Below are 17,551 nucleotides of genomic sequence, written 5' to 3'. Positions count from 1 at the left end.
TCTTTGAGCCACACTCCGCCATTCCAGAACACCTTTCTATCCTGTATTCATGAGCCTTCTCAGGGACCTCCCCTAGGAAGGAGGCGGGACTGTGTCTCCCCACTCAAAGGATGAGGAAACAGGCATTGGCAGACAGAGGTCAAGCAGATTCCCAGGGTCACTCAGCTGGGAAGGGACAGACCCAAGATTCAGTCTGGCTGTCCAGAGTCTGTGGTCCTTGACACAAACAAATAAGACCAGAAAGGGACAGGAGGGAGGAGGACAATCCTCAGGGCAAGTGTCAGAGGAGTGACTCTGAGGAGGTGACATTTAAGCTGAGATCTAAATAAGAAGGCAGAGACAGCCATGGAGAGCTGGGGTGTGTGCAGCACACCAGTCATCTGGGGCTCGTCCTCGGGGCTGCATCCAGTCCTTGGCAACCCACCAGCGCTGCCCAGGGCACGGTCTCACCCTCAGCAAGCTCTGAGCAGCCGTCCCTCTGCTCACTTCCAGAGCGGGTGGGAAGAGGGCTCTGGCATCAAGCCAACTAATCTGGCTTTGAATCAAGCCTGGCTGCTCACCAGCACGTAGCCATGGACAAGTTACTTAGCCCGCGTCTTCCTCGTGGGTTCTGTCTTCTGTCCTTGCGGGACTGCTGGGAAGCTGTGAGCTCACAGTCTCAAGGTGCCTCACAGGCTTCTGGGTACAGGCAGGCTCTCAAAAAGCAGAGATCATTCTCCAATCACCCTCATCATAGTAATAGCTCACATTTACCAAGTGCTTGCTATGTGCCAGACATCCCTCCAAGTCCTTCATGATGAATTTTCACAACAACACTGTGAGGTAGGTCCTGTTATTAGCCTGTCTTTTAGGTAAGAAAGGAAAGCACAGAGGGTTAAGGGACTTGCCCGTGGTCACCAGGCAGTCAGTGGCAGAGCCTAATAATTATGTATACTCATTGCATACTCAGGGCTCAGTATTCGCTGGACCCAAGCCTTTTCTGTGGGTCAAGAAGGGGTCGAGCAGGCTGTACGAATGGGCCCATCCCCACCACAGCCTGGCTGGGTGACTACAGCCTTCAGGGCCACTTGTACTGAACAGTAGGTTGACCCATTAGGAAGCCACACACACACAAACACACACGTCGCCATGTGCTGATGGGTCACGGGGAAGAAGGGGCATCAGTTCTGGGCTTGGCAAACTTGGCCCTCATCCAGCATGGCCCTTTCCAAGCTGTGTGGCCAGGGTCTAATAGGAGACCTCACTTCTCTGAGCCTCAATGTTCTCACCTGCAAAATGGGCACTTATCTATCATTACCGCTTTGCCAGATGCTAGCCAGATTAGCAATAATGCAGACAAAGCTCCTAGGACATAGTAGGTGGATAATACAGCTAGGCTGAAAATGAAATCAGAAGGTGTGTTAATTTCCTATTGCTGCTATAACAAAATACTTCAAACAACGCAACTTAGAGTGATACACAGTTCTTACAGTTCTGTAGATCCAGAGTCCAGTCCAGTCCGGATCTCATCAGGCTAGAATCAAGGTATCGGCAGGCTGTTCCTTTCTGAAGCTCCAAGAGATGACCCATTTCCTGGCTCATCTGGGTGGTAGCAGAATTCAGTTCCATGTGGTCATAGGAGGGAGGTCTCCATTTCCTGGCTGATTGTCAGCTGGGAGCTAGCCTCTCTCCTGTCCTTGCACGTGGCCCCCGGCCTCTCAGAAGCAGCAACAGGGCATTGAGTGTTCCTCACACCTCAGCTCTCTGGTCTCTGACCCTCAGCTGGGAAAAGTTCCCCTCTTTTAAGGACTCAAGTGATTAGATTGGGTCTATCTGAGTAATCCAGGATAATCTCCCCGTCTCAAGAGTCATAACCTTAATCACATCTGCAAAGTCCCTTTTGCCTTGTAAGGTAATGTGTTCACAGATTCCAGAATTAGGACGTGGGCATCCTTGGGGGCCGTTATTCTGCCAATCCCAAAAGGGAACATAAGTCAAAGTCAAGACCATCAGCATTGGCTGGGGCCTTGGAGTTCAGCCAGTGCAAACACCTCTTTCTATAGAGGGGGGAAACTGATGCCCGAAGAGATTTCTCAGTGGTTGCCCAAGATCACACAGCAGATCTTGGCAGAGCTGATCTCCAACAGCCCGGCCAGGTAACACACCCACATGGCTTTCTTATGGAAAGACTTTTAGCTTTCCAAAGCCCATTCTGCTACCATTCTCCTCTAATCCTCCTGCCCTCCTGAGGGGTGGGCATACAGTGTCTCTGTCTCTAGAACTGGTATGGGCATGTACTCATTTACTTCTCTCCCTGGGGCAGAGAGGATCAGAGAGAACCGGGCCAAGGAAGCCCCTGGCCAGCCCCAAGCCTGGGGAAAGGAAGAGAGAGAAAGAGGGCACTTCCCTCCCTTCTGGGCCGAGCCCTCTGAATACATCGTCCTCTTTGATCCTCCCAAGCGTTCTGCAGGGAGGCATTGCTGGCCTAGAATAGCAGTTAAGATTGGGTTTGGCTGCATGTAACAGGAAGAAAAATAACTACCATTGCCACCATAATGCTGTTTAACAATTCAACCACAAAACCAATGGCGTAAAAACAAAAAGCACTTATTTAGCGCAAGAGTCTCTGGATGGGCTGGATGGGACTTAGCAGGGAGCATTCACATGTTTGCGTTCTGGCTCCTTCGAGTCAGTCGGCAGCTCTTTGGATTTTGTTAGGGCTTTATTGCATGTTTGGGGTTGACTGCTGTCAGCTGGTTAGGAGTGGCCGTGACGGAGAACTGGGACAACAACTCTATTTCGTGTATCTCAGCATCAAGCAGGTCAGCCTGGGCATGTTCTTTCTTGGGCAATCACAGGGAACCAAGACAGCTGGCAGAAACATGCAAAAGGCTTTCTCAAGTCTCTGCTTATATCATGTTTTCTTATGTTCCATTGGCCAAAGCAAGTCACATGGCAAAGCCCAGAGTCAGACTGAGTGGGGACCACATAAGTTATAGGGAAAAGGGTGTAGATATAAGGAGGCGATTAATACAACCAATCTAGGGTTGTGGCTTAGACAAAACAGAGGTTTGTTTTTCTTATGTGTACGGGATGTCACCGGGTAAGAGTTAGGACAGCTCTATGGAGTCATCAGGGATCCAGGCTTCTCCGCATGCAGGTTCTTGTCCTTTTGGGCCAAAATGACTGCAAGAACTCCAGCTATCACTTCCATGTCCCAGGCAACAGGATGGAAGAAGGAGAGTGAGAAGGGTAGAACTCTTCCCTTTGAAGGAGGTTTCCTAGAAGTCCCACACTTCAGCTTATATCCTAGGCAAGTACATTGTGCTATGGTCACTTCTAGCTGCCAGAGTTTTGGGAAATAGTATTTGGGCACAAGGTGCCTAGCTGAAAACCAGGGTTTTGTTAATTTGAAAAGGAAAGAATAGATATGTGGTAGGCAGTGAGCAGCATCTGCTACATCCCCTGTTATAGCTGAGGAACTTGGGCTCGGAGAGGCTAAGGAACGTGCCTGAGGCCACACAATCACCTGGCCATAAGAGATCTGGGATTTAAACCCTGAAAGCTGCCTCTTCTTCCCCACACCACCATCACCACCGTCACTCAACAGTCTTTGCTAAACATTTTGGTACTCGCTTTGCTGTTTGAGAGTCTGAGTGGCCCAGACAGCTACACATGACTGACATCCCCTGACCCCTTCCTTACTCTGGGCCAAGTTCTTTATGTTCAAGTCTTCATTTAACCTCCCAACATCTCTGCCATTGTCCCCATTCTACAGAGGAGAAACTGAGGTACAGAGGGGTGAGGTAGGTTGTCTGGGTTACCTGATTTGAGGCCCAGGCTCTTACCATCTTGCTAACCCAAGTGCTGGCTAGGACTGGGTTCCACCAGGCAACCACAGGTGGGGTCAAGGCAGTTCTGCAATGGCAGGTATGTGATTAGATGTTTCCACAGCGCCAGTCCCAAGGCCTGGCCCCTGCCTGCCAAAATCCCGCTGGTCAATAGGGCTGGGTGATCAGGGGGAGAAAGAAACAACCTGGTGCCAACCTGATCCTGGTCCCAGCACTGCTGCCTGTGAACTGAGGTACTCTGAACGCAAGACGTGATCCGACTCTCGCTGTCCTCATCTGTAAAACGAGGTGGTTAACCCCTACTCCATCTGCTTGTGTGGCTGCTGGTAGGTGCTGCTATATCTCCGCTGAATCAAGGGAAAATGAATGAGCAGCCAACTGCCACCCTAGAAAGAAGCTTTTCTCGGGTTCAAGGAAAAAATATAACATCTCCTGGACCTGTTTTTTTTGTTTGTTTGTTTGTTCCAAAATATATTCTACAGATCACTGGTTCCAAAAGACATTAATAACTATTCTGTGCAAAAGGGGTTCTGAAGCCAAATGAGACTTAGACTGCCAGGTTAAACCAAGGTTAACTAGGTTTTTCCCCTGCAGGACTTCTCAGAGCCTTGAATGGAGTGTGCTGTGTGAGCCTCACCAGCAGGAGTCTAGAACTCTGTGTATCTCAGACTCTTGGCCATAGAACCTTTCCTTCGCAGAAAAGTGCCGCCCTAGCACCAGCTCTCAACCTTCCCTTTTTTCTGTCCCACGCGACTCCCTAAGAGCTTTGGTCTAGTCGGAAAGAAACAAAGGCTCATTTTTCTGGAATCATTTTCTTTGTGGAAATTCTATTGTGAGAATTATGATCAGGTCACCCAGAATTGCAGTCAGATCATTGAGAGTTAACTATGTTGCTACAGGTTAAAGAGACAAACGCTTAAAACAGCTATTCTATTATCAGCCAGGAATTCTAGGAGTCCTGTCTCGGGTAAAGTATTCCTGCTGCAGACCCTGGGGAATGCGAGCACAGTAATCAACAACTGCTGTGGCATCGCAGGCTGGCCGGCCGGCCAGAAGCCCCGTGTCATGTCAGCAGGTCAGATCGCAGGTGGGCACAGGGGTCTGAGCAAGAGCAAGTTATTAGGACCTGTCGTACAAGCCGTGCAGTCTTCCCTGGCTACTTACCTAAAGCCATTGCTTCAGGTCCAGCCCCAAGATGAATGGATTCAGCCTGGTTCCTCAAGGGGGGGGGGGGCGGGGGCTAGAAAAAGTGAGAGCCTGCTTTGTCTTCTTTCCTCCAGTAAATATCAACCAAGCACCTACTCTGAGCCACATACTGTTCCAGGCACTAGGAATAAAGGATTGAATAAGAGAGACAAAGTCTCTCCCCTAAGATGATATTAGTGTTATAAAGAAAAGAAAGGGTGTGAGGCCTGGCCTGCAGAGGCACAGTGGATAAAGCATTGACCTGGAACGCTGAGGTCGCCCTTTTGAAACCCTGGGCTTGCCTGGTCAAGGTACATATGGGAGTTGATGCTTCCAGCTCCCACCTTCCTTCTCTCTAAAATGAATAAATAAAATTTTTAAAAAGAGAAGAAAAATCTGACCAGGCGGTGGTATAGTGGATAGAGCATCGGACTGGGATGCGGAGGACCCAGGTTCGAAACCCCAAGGTCGCCAGTTTGAGCGCGGGCTCATCTGGTTTGAGCAAGGCTCACCAGCTTAAACCCAAGGGCGCTGGCTTGAGCAAGGGGTCACTCGGTCTGCTGTAGCCCCCCGGTCAAGGCACATATGAGAAAGCAATCAATGAACAACTAAGGTGCTGCAACAAAGAATTGATGCTTCTCATCTCTCTCCCTTCCAGTCTGTCAGTTCCTCTCTCTGACTCTCTTTGTCTCTGTCTCTGTCTCACTCACACACACACACACACACACACACACACACAAAGAGAGAAGAAAGAAAGGGGAAGTCAGGGAGGGCCTCTTGGAGGAGGAGGCAGTTTAACTGGGACCTGAGTGAAGAAGAGCTAGCTGTGGAAGATTTAGGAGAAGAAGTTACCAGGCGGAAACACCATGAAGCCAAGACCCTGAGAAAGGAATGACCTTGGTATGATTGGGAACAGAAAGGCAGCCAGTGTGGATGGCACTTGAGAAGTGAGGGGGTGAGTGGCAGGTGCCAGGCAGGTGGGCCTTGCAGGCCACGTGGAGCATCTCTGTTTTATTGCAGATGCAGTGGGAAGCCACTGAGGGCTGTCAGCTGGAGTGAGGATGTCAGAGAGGCAGCGGGGCTGAGTCTGGGGCTGCGGTCTCAGACTGCCCAGTGCCCCGGGATTCCCACCCCTGCTAAGCTCACGGGGTTCTGACTGGTGAAAGAGTAAAGACCAAGTATAGGGGTCTCCTTTATTTTCAGGACTCAGGGCTATGGAGGCAAAGCTGAGCAGGACCCCCAAACTCATACCTTCTTACAGTAGCCAGGGTCATAGGTCTCCAGACTTCCTGTCAAAGGATCCTCATCCCAGACGGCCCTTAAAGACCACCGTGGTCAAGCCCTTTATGTCTTGAGGGGGAAATGGAGGCATGTGCAGAGGCCTATTTCCCCAAGTCTCAACTAATGAAGGGACTGGATGGCCCCCAGAGCTTGCTGGAGGCAGCAGGGCCCCTGACCACCTGCTTCAGCCCAGCAGGCCCCACCTGGCTGGCCTCCCCCCTTCCCCTCTCGGCCACAAGCCTCTTTTGTGCTTGCTCCCTGGGGCTCCATCCCCTTACAGGGGTCACAGGACATCACTGACCCCGTCCCCCTGCCAGCGTGCCCGGCTGGTAATTGAAAATACCAGAATTCCCTGAAGACCAACTTACAGGGAAACCTGACACCCCAGGGTGGGCAGCGGGCGGCAGGCGGGAGAGGAGGACATCCAGCTGTTCCCTTTTCTCCGCTGTTAATCCTCCTGGATTCCCGGAGAAAGGCCAGCCCTGCCTGGCCCGCCTTGGCCCGCCTTGATCATCTTCCCAGCAATGCTGCCTCCTTGCCACACCCAGGGATACGAGGCTTACAGGATCAGAGCCCAGTTAGCTGCCTGTAACCAAAGTCTGCCAGCTAAGCCCGCCAGGCTCAGACCCCCATGGCCACGTGGGACCTGCCTCCACGGACAGCTGAGCTCCCGGGGCCGGGGCGGGCCGGGTGGGTGGTACCCGAGGTGAGTGAGTCAACAGGAGGTGGGTGAAGTTAGCTTTGCAGCAACAGGATGGGATCTGGATCAGTGTGTCCTCAAAGGCCCTTGGAGGTCCATGGCTCTCCAGACCTCCCTGGTCAGCCTGCATCAGCCACAGCCACTGGCAGGGGGGAAGGCTATGTTAGACCCAGGTAGGCCTGGTTTCAAATCCCAGCTCCATTGCCTACTAACTGGGTGACTTTGGGCAATTACTTCATACCTCTCAGTGTCTCCATTTCCTCATCCACAAAATGGGTATAATAATAATATCAGCCTTGTGGGGTTGATATAATAGTTTAATGAGTGAACTGACATAAAGCATTTGGAAAATACCAGGCATAGAATGAACAAGAAAGTGTTAGGAGTTCGATGGGGGGGGGAGGCCTTTTATTTTTCTGAGCATTATTGGCCATATAAGGGTTGGAGGGGCCGGTTTGTACCCATACTGCAAGCTTTCCGTGGCTCTCCAGTGCCCCAGAACAGGGCAAGCCGCGAGGCCTGGAGGGCTGGACCCCACCGGCTCAGCAGCCTCAGCCCTGCACCTCTTGGAACTACTTGTACCTCTGCTTCAAGACTGAGCCTGAGGACCCCAGGACGAGGTCGGGGTGGGCAGTGAGCGGGGCAATCTCGGCAGAAGCCTGGCTGTGAGAAGCAGCGTGGTGGGTAGAAAATACACTAGACCAGGTACTCTGGGCTCCAGTCCTGGCCCCGCCTCTACCTGCCAGGTCACCTTGGACAAGTCACTTCCCATCTCTGGCCCTGAATCCACTCTTCCCAGTGGGACCCCAGTGGGGTCCACAGGCCAGCAGCATCAGCGGCACCACCTGAAGTTTGTTAGAGCTGCAGATTCTCAGGCCCCACCCCAGGCCTGTGGAATCAGAATCTTTGAGGGATGGTGCGTTTTCACAAATCTCCTTATGCCTCTTAGGTTTGAAAAGTGCGGTAATCTATAGGAACACAATCTGCCACTTTTCTTCATAGGGGAAGAGGTCAAGGGAGGAATAGTGTCCTTTCTGGGACTGGATCACCTTGGCCGAGTCCCACAGTAGGGGCACCTGTAGCCCTGAATGAGTCCCTTGACACCCTGTTGGCTCTGCAGTGTATGTGGCCTTGGCTAGATGCTTCCCCTCTCTGGTCCCACAGCTCTCTCTCTGGATACCTCTGAGGTTGGGTCATAAGCTGCACCCTCTCACATCCACCCCAACCCCTGACCTCTGACCTCTCTTCCAGCTCCATCGGCCGTGTCCATCATGCACCAGGTGAGCCGCACCGTGGACAGCATCACCTTGTCGTGGTCCCAGCCTGACCAGCCCAATGGCGTTATCCTGGACTATGAGCTGCAGTACTATGAGAAGGTACCTAAGCTCCTGGTGCTCTCCCCTCCCCCACCTCCCTAATGGCCCCTCCCAGGCCAGGGCCTGGGATCCTGCTTCCTGCAAGACAATACACACCCGGGAGGCAGAAAGAGCTCTGGCCTGAGTTAGGCCACCTGGCTCGAATTCTGGCTTCCTTCCTCCCAGGCTCTGAGACCTCAGGCTGGTGCCTTGACCCCTCTGAGTCCTGCTTTTCTGGTCTGAGGGATCAGGCCAGCAATCTCAGTAAAATGCTGTGGTCACAGCCCTTGCCCCACCCAGATCCCTTCATCCTAACTTCGGCTGTCCTGAAGTTCTGAAAGAACTGGGTTTCCAAAAAGCTGCATTTATTAAGCAATAATTGGTCATTCACCCATTCTGAAGCAGAGATTTGAAACTGCTTTCTGCTCGAGAGATTTTTCTGCACAAAGAGTGGAGCTTCCTCCTGTGTTGCTCTGATTTTAGCTAAAACACTTGTTTTCATTTGCCTGAATGCCCTTTGAATGGAGAAAGAGTGGTTTTTCTTTGAACTTTTAAATCAGACCCTGTGACTCCCTTCAGGGACCCAGGGTTGGCAGCCACTGGTGTAGCAGAAGGAGCATTGGACTAGGAGTCAGAAGCCATAGGTTCAAATGCCAGCTGCATCCATGGCCAGATGTGAGCAGGCATCCTTCTCTCTCTCAGCCTCAGTCTCTTCCAGTGTCGAAGGCAAATGGGACCACCTCTCTCACATGGGGGCTGTGCGGGTCAAAGAGAAAAAGTAGGTACAGTGCCCAGCAGGGTGCCAAGCTCCCAGCAAAGAGGAGAGTGCTTTCCTTTCCTCCCTCTTCTGCCCTGCCTGCCGCACTGGGGGCAAGGGCTACACAACATAAGGCCCAGTGAGCTAAGTACATCAGTGTGTGAGACCTTCACAGTGCAGGGGCCAGGACAGAGCAGCGGAACACCAGAGGCCCAGGAAACTCTCTTTTGACTGGACTGGTGATTTTTCTTACCTGCTCCCTGAGACACCAAATAACCACAGAAGCTGCAGGGGCTCCTGGAAAAGGTCTCACTGGGCTCCCTTTCAGACTAAGGTGTAAATGACTATGGGAAATGCTTTAGTTGAGGCCACTCCCACTGAAAACCAGAAACAAATGGAATGGCTCTTCCTGACTGAGAGGAAATGTGGTGGAGACAGTTCCAGCCAGCCCTACTGGAGCTCTAACTCCTGAAGCCCAACCTGGCCCTGGAACTTTATTACCCAAACCCGGTGAGTCTCAGGGGTTCATCAAATACCTCTTCAGCCTCACCCATCTGGTTGATGATTGTTTCCTTGCTCATCCCCTCCTCTTGGCAATGCATCCCTAGAGGCCAGGAGCCACATCTCTCCCTATCACCGCATTCACCCCAGCGCCCTGGGCCTTTCCCCAAAGATACATTTGATAAATGTTGGTTGAATGAGTAAGTGATGAATCCCTTCCCAGGGCCTGTTCTTCTAGGGTGGAGACCTTGCCTTTTCCCTGCTATGTCCCCAGGGGATGATGTGAGGGATGAAAGTCCACCCCTTACTGAGCCCTGGAGGGCCTTTCAGGAGCTGGGCCTCCCAGGTAGTGGGGCCACCTGCTCCCAGGCCTAGGATGCCCCAGGCCCTGCAGCAGCAATCACGTCCACTTCCTCTGGCGGGGACACTTCCTCTGACGGGGGCAGTTTAGCAACTCAGAATTCAAAAAGGGAAAAAAACTAATTAAGAAGCTTTATGATTAAATGAAACTGAAAGTGTTTGTCCCCAAAGACAGGATCGGAAATGAGGAATCCCGGCATGGCACGGGTCCTGCCCACGACCCATTTCCTACCGAGACGGGAGGGGTTGGGGAGGCTCATGGAGGTGTGAACCAGAAGGCAGCGCTGCCCTACTTTCTGTGGCTGCCCGGGCATCCCCAGGCCCATGCCAGAGGTGGCAGGACCAGCAGGCCTTGCAGCAGCTCATGTTTATCATGAGCTCAGTTATCCCCTGCTCATGTTTCATGAGTGCTTACTATGTGCTAAGCACATCACTTCCATTGTCTCATTCATTCTTGCAGCATTGCTATTCACCCCATCTAAGCACAGAGAAGTTGTATAACTTGTCCAAGCGCACCCAGCTGCTAAGGGGCAAAGCAGGGATTTGGACCTGTGCTCTCACTCTTCACCTGGCTCTCCTGCCTCCCAGTTTTATCCCAGGGATGCTTCTGGGATAACCTTTAAGAGGTGGACAGGACCAGGCTCTGATGAAGGATTTTCAGCCTAAATAGCAAGAAGCGGCCAGGCCTGAGGTATGGCTGTGATGAGACGTGGCCCTGCTTCGATCAGCCCCTCTTCCCAAGGGTTGGGGTGCAGAGAGAGGCGACTTGGCATTTGTCAGAGTGGAGATTGACACTGGTTGATTCAACAGTCACTGTCACCAGTTTTGAACTGGGTGCCAGGAATACCAAGAGTAACCAGACATGCCTGGAGGCCTTCCCTTCACAGTCCAGGGGAAAAGACAGGTTCAGACACAAATAGCCATTAAAAAAGATGTGGTACAAGCCGCAGAAGGGGCCATAAAGTTTTCAGGAGGGCACTAAGAAGAAGCCCAGAATCCTAGCATAGGTGAGAGGAAGTCTTAATTCAGATGACATTTGAGCTGAGGCTTTAAAGATGCTCAGAGTTCACCTGACAGACAGTGATGAGAGCAGGGTCATTCTAGGTGGCAAAAACAGCATATGCAGGCCCTGGTGGGTTTGCTAAGTGGCTAGAACACCTGCCCGGCATATGAACATCCTGGGTTCAATTCCTGGTCAGGGCACACAAGAGATGCAACCATCTGCTTCTTTCCCCCTCACTCTACCCCTTCTCTCCCTCTTCCCTTCCTGCAGCCAGTGGCTTCATTGGTTAGAGCATGGCCCCAGGTGCTAAGAATAGCTCGGTTGGTTTGAATATCAGCCTCAGGCAGTAAGGATAGCTTGGTTGATTCAAGCATCAGCCCCAGATGGAGGTTGCCAGGTGGATCCCAGTTGGGGCACATGTGGGAGTCTGTCTCACCATCTCTCCTCCTCTCACTTAAAAAAAAACCCATGAACAACATATGCAAAGGTCCTGAGGCAGGAATGTGCTGGCTGCATGCAGGGAACAGAGAAGGCAAGTGTGGCAGGAGCAAAATGAACAAGGGAGAGATCAGTAGGGGTGGAGATTTGAGAAGGAGGCAGAGCCAATTGTGGTGGGCTTTTTAGATCTTTGTAGTCTGGATTCAATTTAAAGTACAATGGGAAGCCATCAGAAGGTTTTGGAATAATATGATCTGATTCAGATTACTTGAAACATTCCTGTAGCTTGCTATGTAAAAAATAAACTGCAAGGCAGTGCCCTGCCCAGGATTCTCATGGGACATCAAGTGAGATATGATGGTGGCATGAAGTTGGAAAGTTGACAGCAGAGATGGTGAGAAACTGACAGATTCAGACAGTATTTTGAAACTCAGGGGACCAGGGAAGGGTAATGGTCAACACCCGGTAGATGGTGGTGCCTTTCCTGAGGCAGATGTGGGTTTGTGACTTGCAGGTATCGGTGTGGTGCTTGCCGAGGGTGGGAAGGTACAGTCAAGGACAGACAGGAGGATGTGCAGAGGAAGAACAGAGTGAAAGGATAGGATCCAGGAGAATGGCAGTATTTAAGGAGAGAAGGAAAAAGGAGTTGGTGAAAGTGTTAGAGGAGGTGCCAGGAGAAAGGTAAAAGGAGAACCAGGAGCAGTTTCTGCCCCTGACCTCTCAAGTGGGGCTCTGGCGTCCCAGCCACCACCTCGACCTTCCTGAGTCAGCCTCGCCCTCGGGGAGGGACAGCCAGGCTGCGAGTGGCGGATTTATTACTGACAGATCCACAGCCCCACTCTTCCCTAACGTGGCAGAATCCTCCTGGTGGCTGCTATCAACTTCTTTAATGAATGCTCTAGACCAGGGGTCCCCAAACTATGGCCCGCGGGCTGCATGCGGCCCCCTGAGGCCATTTATTCAGCTCCCACCGCACTTCCAGAAGGGGCACCTCTTTCATTGGTGGTCAGTGAGAGGTCACAGGATGCATCCTGTGCTCCTAGAGTACTGTATGTGGCGGCGCCGCAAAGCACGGCATAGTTCACATACAGTACTACTTCCGGTGACACGGGATGCACATATCAAGGCTCCGGAAGCGCGTCATATCACTTGTTACAGCTAGCAGTGACAAATATGGAACCGGACATTGACCATCTCATTAGCCAAAAGCCGGCCCATAGTTCCCATTGAAATACTGGTCAGTTTGTTGATTTAAATTTACTTGTTCTTTATTTTAAATATTGTATTTGTTCCCATTTTGTTTTTTTACTTTAAAATAAGATACGTGCAGTGTGCATAGGGATTTGTTCATAGTTCTTTTATAGTCTGGTCCTCCAACGGTCTGAGGGACAGTGAACTGGCCCCTTGTGTAAAAAGTTTGGGGACCCCTGCTCTAGACCTTCCCAGGTAGGGAAGGTAGATACTGAGCCCTGCAGCCTCGTGTGGGCCCACCCTACCTCCTTTCCTACTTTTCCTTCCCTTCTTTAGAAAGCAGGCTCTCCATCTGCCGCCTTCCCCCCACCCTGCCCACCAGCTTCACTGGGATTTCCCAGCCTGCCCGGAGCTGACAACCACTTTGCTGGAAGTCTTCTAGAGGCCGCTGGCGAATATAGTGTCATCCAGGCCAGGGCTGGCCTCTTCCATCAGTTCTAGTGTCCCAGAGGAGGTGGCCTCCTTTGGCAGCTGCCCCAAAGCACACGGTTCATGCTCCCTTTGGCTTCCCAAGAGCTCAAGGAGAAGAGTCATTTGGGAGGCCACCTATGGCGGATGGGCCCTTATAGGCCACATCGATTTATGTGTCTATTCAACAGAAATTTCTACTTGGCAGAAGTGAAGGGAAAAGACATTCCAGGCAGAGGGAACAAAGGTTTGGGGAGGAGGGGTGAACGAAAGTCCAGGCTGCATTCTGGGTGTTGCCTGGTGTACATGGAACAGCATCTACACAGGGAGGTTTATTCACTCATTCATTCACTTGTTTATCCATACAATCATCCATTTGATGAACATTGTTGATATCAATTGTGATAGTCAATATTTATTAAAGCTTTACCCATTCTTTCCTATTGAATCTCTACAACCACTGGGTATGGCATTAAAGTAGTGTTACCACATTTTAGAGATGAGGAAACTGAGGCTCATAGGGCTTAAGCAATGCATCCACTGCCTGATTGGCCCTTAGTCTCTGGGTAAGGACTCAAACTAAGGTGAATTTCATACTAAATTTCTTCCCCTGACTTGTTGATGCTTAATCCTTACTCAGATAAAGGTACCCTTATGGAAGGGGGGGGGGAGCAGACAGGGAAGGAAATTGATGGTTCTAGATCAGCTCCTTTGTACCAGAGATTAACTATCAAATTTTATCCTCACAACAACCCTGAGTGATTGGAATTTATTATTCCATTTTCTGGAATAGATAGCAGCTCAGGGAAATGAAGTGTCTTTCCCAAGATCACAGCGCAAGCAAGTGGAAGAACGGACCCTTGAAATGACTTCCAATTCCCTGCTGGATCCTGTGCCCCACGTTAGGGAAAGGACCCACTCAGGTTTGCTCTTCATTCTCCTGAGGCGCCTAGGCTGCTGGCAGTTCTCTCCCAGCCTAAGTGGGCACCCACCCAGTATGCAGAATCCATCCCTTGGGCAAGGGGAGGAGATCCCATGTTAGATGGCGGCACTTAGAGGCCAAGCTTGGTAGTGCATCCTGGGTTTGCAGATGGTGAATGATCTAAGACTCATTCATTATGTCAATAGTTAGGTAGCACCTACCCTGTGCGGAGCCTGGAGGTCCGGGAAATGAATGAGACAAGGCCCCTGCCCTCAAGGAGCCCTCAGTCCTTAGAGAAGACACCTGTATATCAGAACAATAGGTGGGAGAGGAGAGAATGGACCTGCATCCTCTGGCTGAGGTATCTGGGCAGTCTCCCCAGTAGAGGCAGTCCTTGCGCTTGGTCTTGAACAATGAATAGGGAACTGCCAGGCAGATGAGGAAAAGGAATTTCAGACGGGGCAGCAGGACTTGCGAAGGCTCAGCGTGTCCAGGAAAGGTAGGGCTGCCGAATAAAGTGTAGGACATCAGGGTTACATTTGAATTTTTAAAAAATATACTTTTTTTTTTTAGTGCAAGTATATATCAAAGATTGCATTGGGACATACGTATATGAAAAATTATTCACCTGAAATTCAGGTTTAACTGAGCATCCTATACTTTTATTTGCTAAGTCTGGCAGCCCTCCCAGGGAAAGGGGAAGTGGTTGCTTATGGTTGGAGCCTGGAGGACACCGGGATGTGACAGGAGAGACCGACAAAGAGTGGGTTGTGAAGGGTCTGGAACGCCAGGCTGAGGAAGACAGGCTTCATCCTGTGGATGTTAGGGAGACTTCTGTGTGTGAGGCAGGGGAACAAAACACAGCCCCTTCCCTCCGGAGTTTATAGTCAAGGGAGTAAGACAAGCCTGGGCCCAGGGCGAGGGGACATAGCAAACCCCCTTCCTATGGTAGCTACAGCAAGTGCTCCAGGGCTCAGAGGAAAGGACACATCTAGCATGGAGGTCAAGGAGGTTTCCTGGAGGAGAAGGCAGGTGGTCTGGCAAAGGAAAAGAGACTTCCAATCTGCTGCTGCCTCCTGGTACTGGGGGAGGGGAGGAAGCACTCACAGGTCAGCCCCTATGTCCCAAACTCTTTCTCACCTCCTTACCTTTGCACCTACTGCTCCTTGGCAAGAATGCCCTTCCCGCCTGACCAGGCGGTGGCACAATGGATAGAGTTTTGGACTGGGACACGGAGGACCCAGGTTTAAGACCCTGAGGTCGCCAGCTTGAGCGCAGGCTCATCAGGTTTGGACAAAGCTCACCAGCTTGAGCCCTAGGCCACTGGCTCGAGCAAGGGGTCACTCAGTCTTCTGTAGCCCCCCAGTCAAGGCACATAGGAGAAAGCAATCAGTGAACAACTAAGGAACCGAACGAAGAATTGATGTTTCTCATCTCTCTCCCTTCCTGTCTGTCTGTCCCTCTCTCTGACTCTCTCTGTCTCTGCCACACACACACACACACACACACACACACACACACAAAGAATGCTCTTCTCCTTCTTTGCCTGGTGACTTCTATTTGCTGTTTAAAATCCCATTCCAATTGCCCTCACTCTCCAGTAGAACTTTTCTTTTCTTTTTTTTTTAATTTATTCATTTTAGAGAGGAGAGAGAGAGAGGAGAGAGAGACAGAGAGAGAGAAGGGGGGAGGAGCTGGAAGCATCAACTCCCATATGTGCCTTGACCAGGCAAGCCCAGGGTTTCGAACCGGCGACCTCAGCATTCCAGGTCGCCGCTTTATTCACTGCGCCACCACAGGTCAGGCTCCAGTAGAACTTTTCTTGACTTCACCTGATATCCCCCACCCAGGCCAGGTCACATGCCCCTAAACACATTGTGCTTACCCTACCCCTGTAAGCATTTTATACATATTAATTAACTTCATCTTCTAAACAACTTGTAAGGTAGCCATTATTATTATTAATATTATTATTATTATTCCCATTTTACAGATGAGAAAAAGGAGGCATAGAGAAAGTAAGGAACTTGTCCAAAATCACAAAGCTAATAAGCAGTAGAATAAGGATTTGAACCCAGGAAGTCTGGCTCCAGTTTGTGATCTTAACCTCTACACCAGTGGTAGTCAACCTGGTCCCTACCGCCCACTAGTGGGTGTTCTAGCTTTCATGGTGGGGGGTAGCAGAGCAACCAAAGTATAAATAAAAAGATAGATTTGCCTGACCAGGTGGTGGCGCAGTGGATAGAGCGTCAGACTAGGATGCGGAAGGAACCCAGGTTCGAGACCCCGAGGTCGTCAGCTTGAGCGCGAGCTCGTATGAGCAAGGCTCACCAGCTTGAGCCCAAGGTCACTGGCTCGAGCAAGGGGTTACTTCGTCTGCTGAAGGCTTGCAGTCAAGGCATATATGAGAAAGCAATCAATGAACAACTAAGGTGTCCCAATATGCAACGAAAAACTAATGATTGATGCTTCTCATCTCTCTGTTCCTGTCTGTCTATCCCTGTCTATCCCTCTGTCTGACTCTCTCTGTTAAAAAAAAAAAAAAAGATAGATTTAACTATAGTAAGTTGTTTTATAAAGATTTATTCTGCCAAACTTAGCAAAAATCCGACATAAAGTACTTGGTAAGTAATTATTATTATATGCTTTAACTTGCTGTAACTCTGTTTTATAAATTTTATAAAGTAAAGTTACTTTCCTACTTTATAAGTCACCATTACTGTGGAACCAGTGGGTGGTTAGAAAATTTTACTACTAACAGAGATACAAAAGCGGGCAGTAGGTATAAAAAGATTGACTACCCCTGGTCTACACTATAATAACATTGTAGTTACAATTATTATCTGTAATAACATTGCTCACACTGAATTTAATTGTTTCAGGAGAATGTTTATGGGCTCTGTGCATCCCTGACACATACATGATTGGCATGTACAATCAGGTGTGTGTTTTTCTGCTTAAGGGGGTCATAGCTTTTCATCAGCTTTTCAGAGGGGTTCCCTATCCTCAGAGGGTTAAGTTCTCCACACTGTTTGTTTTTCTGAACTGGGCTCTTCGAGGCCAGGGCCTGTGCTTTAACCTCTGTGGGTCCCCAGTGCCCAGCCTGGGGCCTAATGCAAAGAGGGTATTTGGGGAAGGTGAGCTGGGCAGCTGACAGATGCCTGAACGAGCATCAACTAGGCTAGTGAACATTTGCATCCAATTCAACCACATCTCCCCTCCCACTGTAGCAGCTGGCCCTTTGTCCTGTGCCAAGCTCCTCACGTCACCCTGGCAGTGCTCAGGAGACCAGAATTGGTGTTCCACGTCTCTCAAAGGAGGAAACATTAGGTCCTGGGTGCCCAAAGCCATGAACAGTAGAGGTGGCTCCTGCATGGTTTTGAGTCCCAAAAGCAGCCATGAATTGACATGTGTGACCTTGAGCATAATTTTCTCTTTTGGGGATTTAATTGTTGCCTAACTCAAGTGTGCTAAGGCTGAATAAAGGTCCTTCCACTTAATCTGTCAAGGTGTGGGGCAGGGAGGGGGATGCAGAAGTGAACGATGTGAACCCTCTCCCT

The 17,551-nt window shown here is 50.5% G+C and overlaps 1 protein-coding gene across 3 annotated transcripts in view; it reads left to right on the top strand.

Moving 5' to 3' along the window:
* EPHB2 (EPH receptor B2) overlaps nt 1-17,551 on the top strand; it is a 193,191-nt gene that overhangs the window by 156,976 nt on the left and 18,664 nt on the right. For all 3 annotated transcript variants that reach the window (XM_066270150.1, XM_066270149.1, XM_066270148.1), the window contains exon 6: nt 8,248-8,372. In XM_066270150.1, the coding sequence (XP_066126247.1) occupies nt 8,248-8,372 (125 nt within the window). The remainder of the gene's footprint in view (nt 1-8,247; nt 8,373-17,551) is intronic.

This window comes from Saccopteryx bilineata, chromosome 3 (genome assembly GCF_036850765.1).
Source record: "Saccopteryx bilineata isolate mSacBil1 chromosome 3, mSacBil1_pri_phased_curated, whole genome shotgun sequence".
In the NCBI taxonomy this organism is placed as follows: Eukaryota; Metazoa; Chordata; class Mammalia; order Chiroptera; family Emballonuridae; genus Saccopteryx; species Saccopteryx bilineata.
This window is presented reverse-complemented; position numbering and strand designations above follow the sequence as displayed.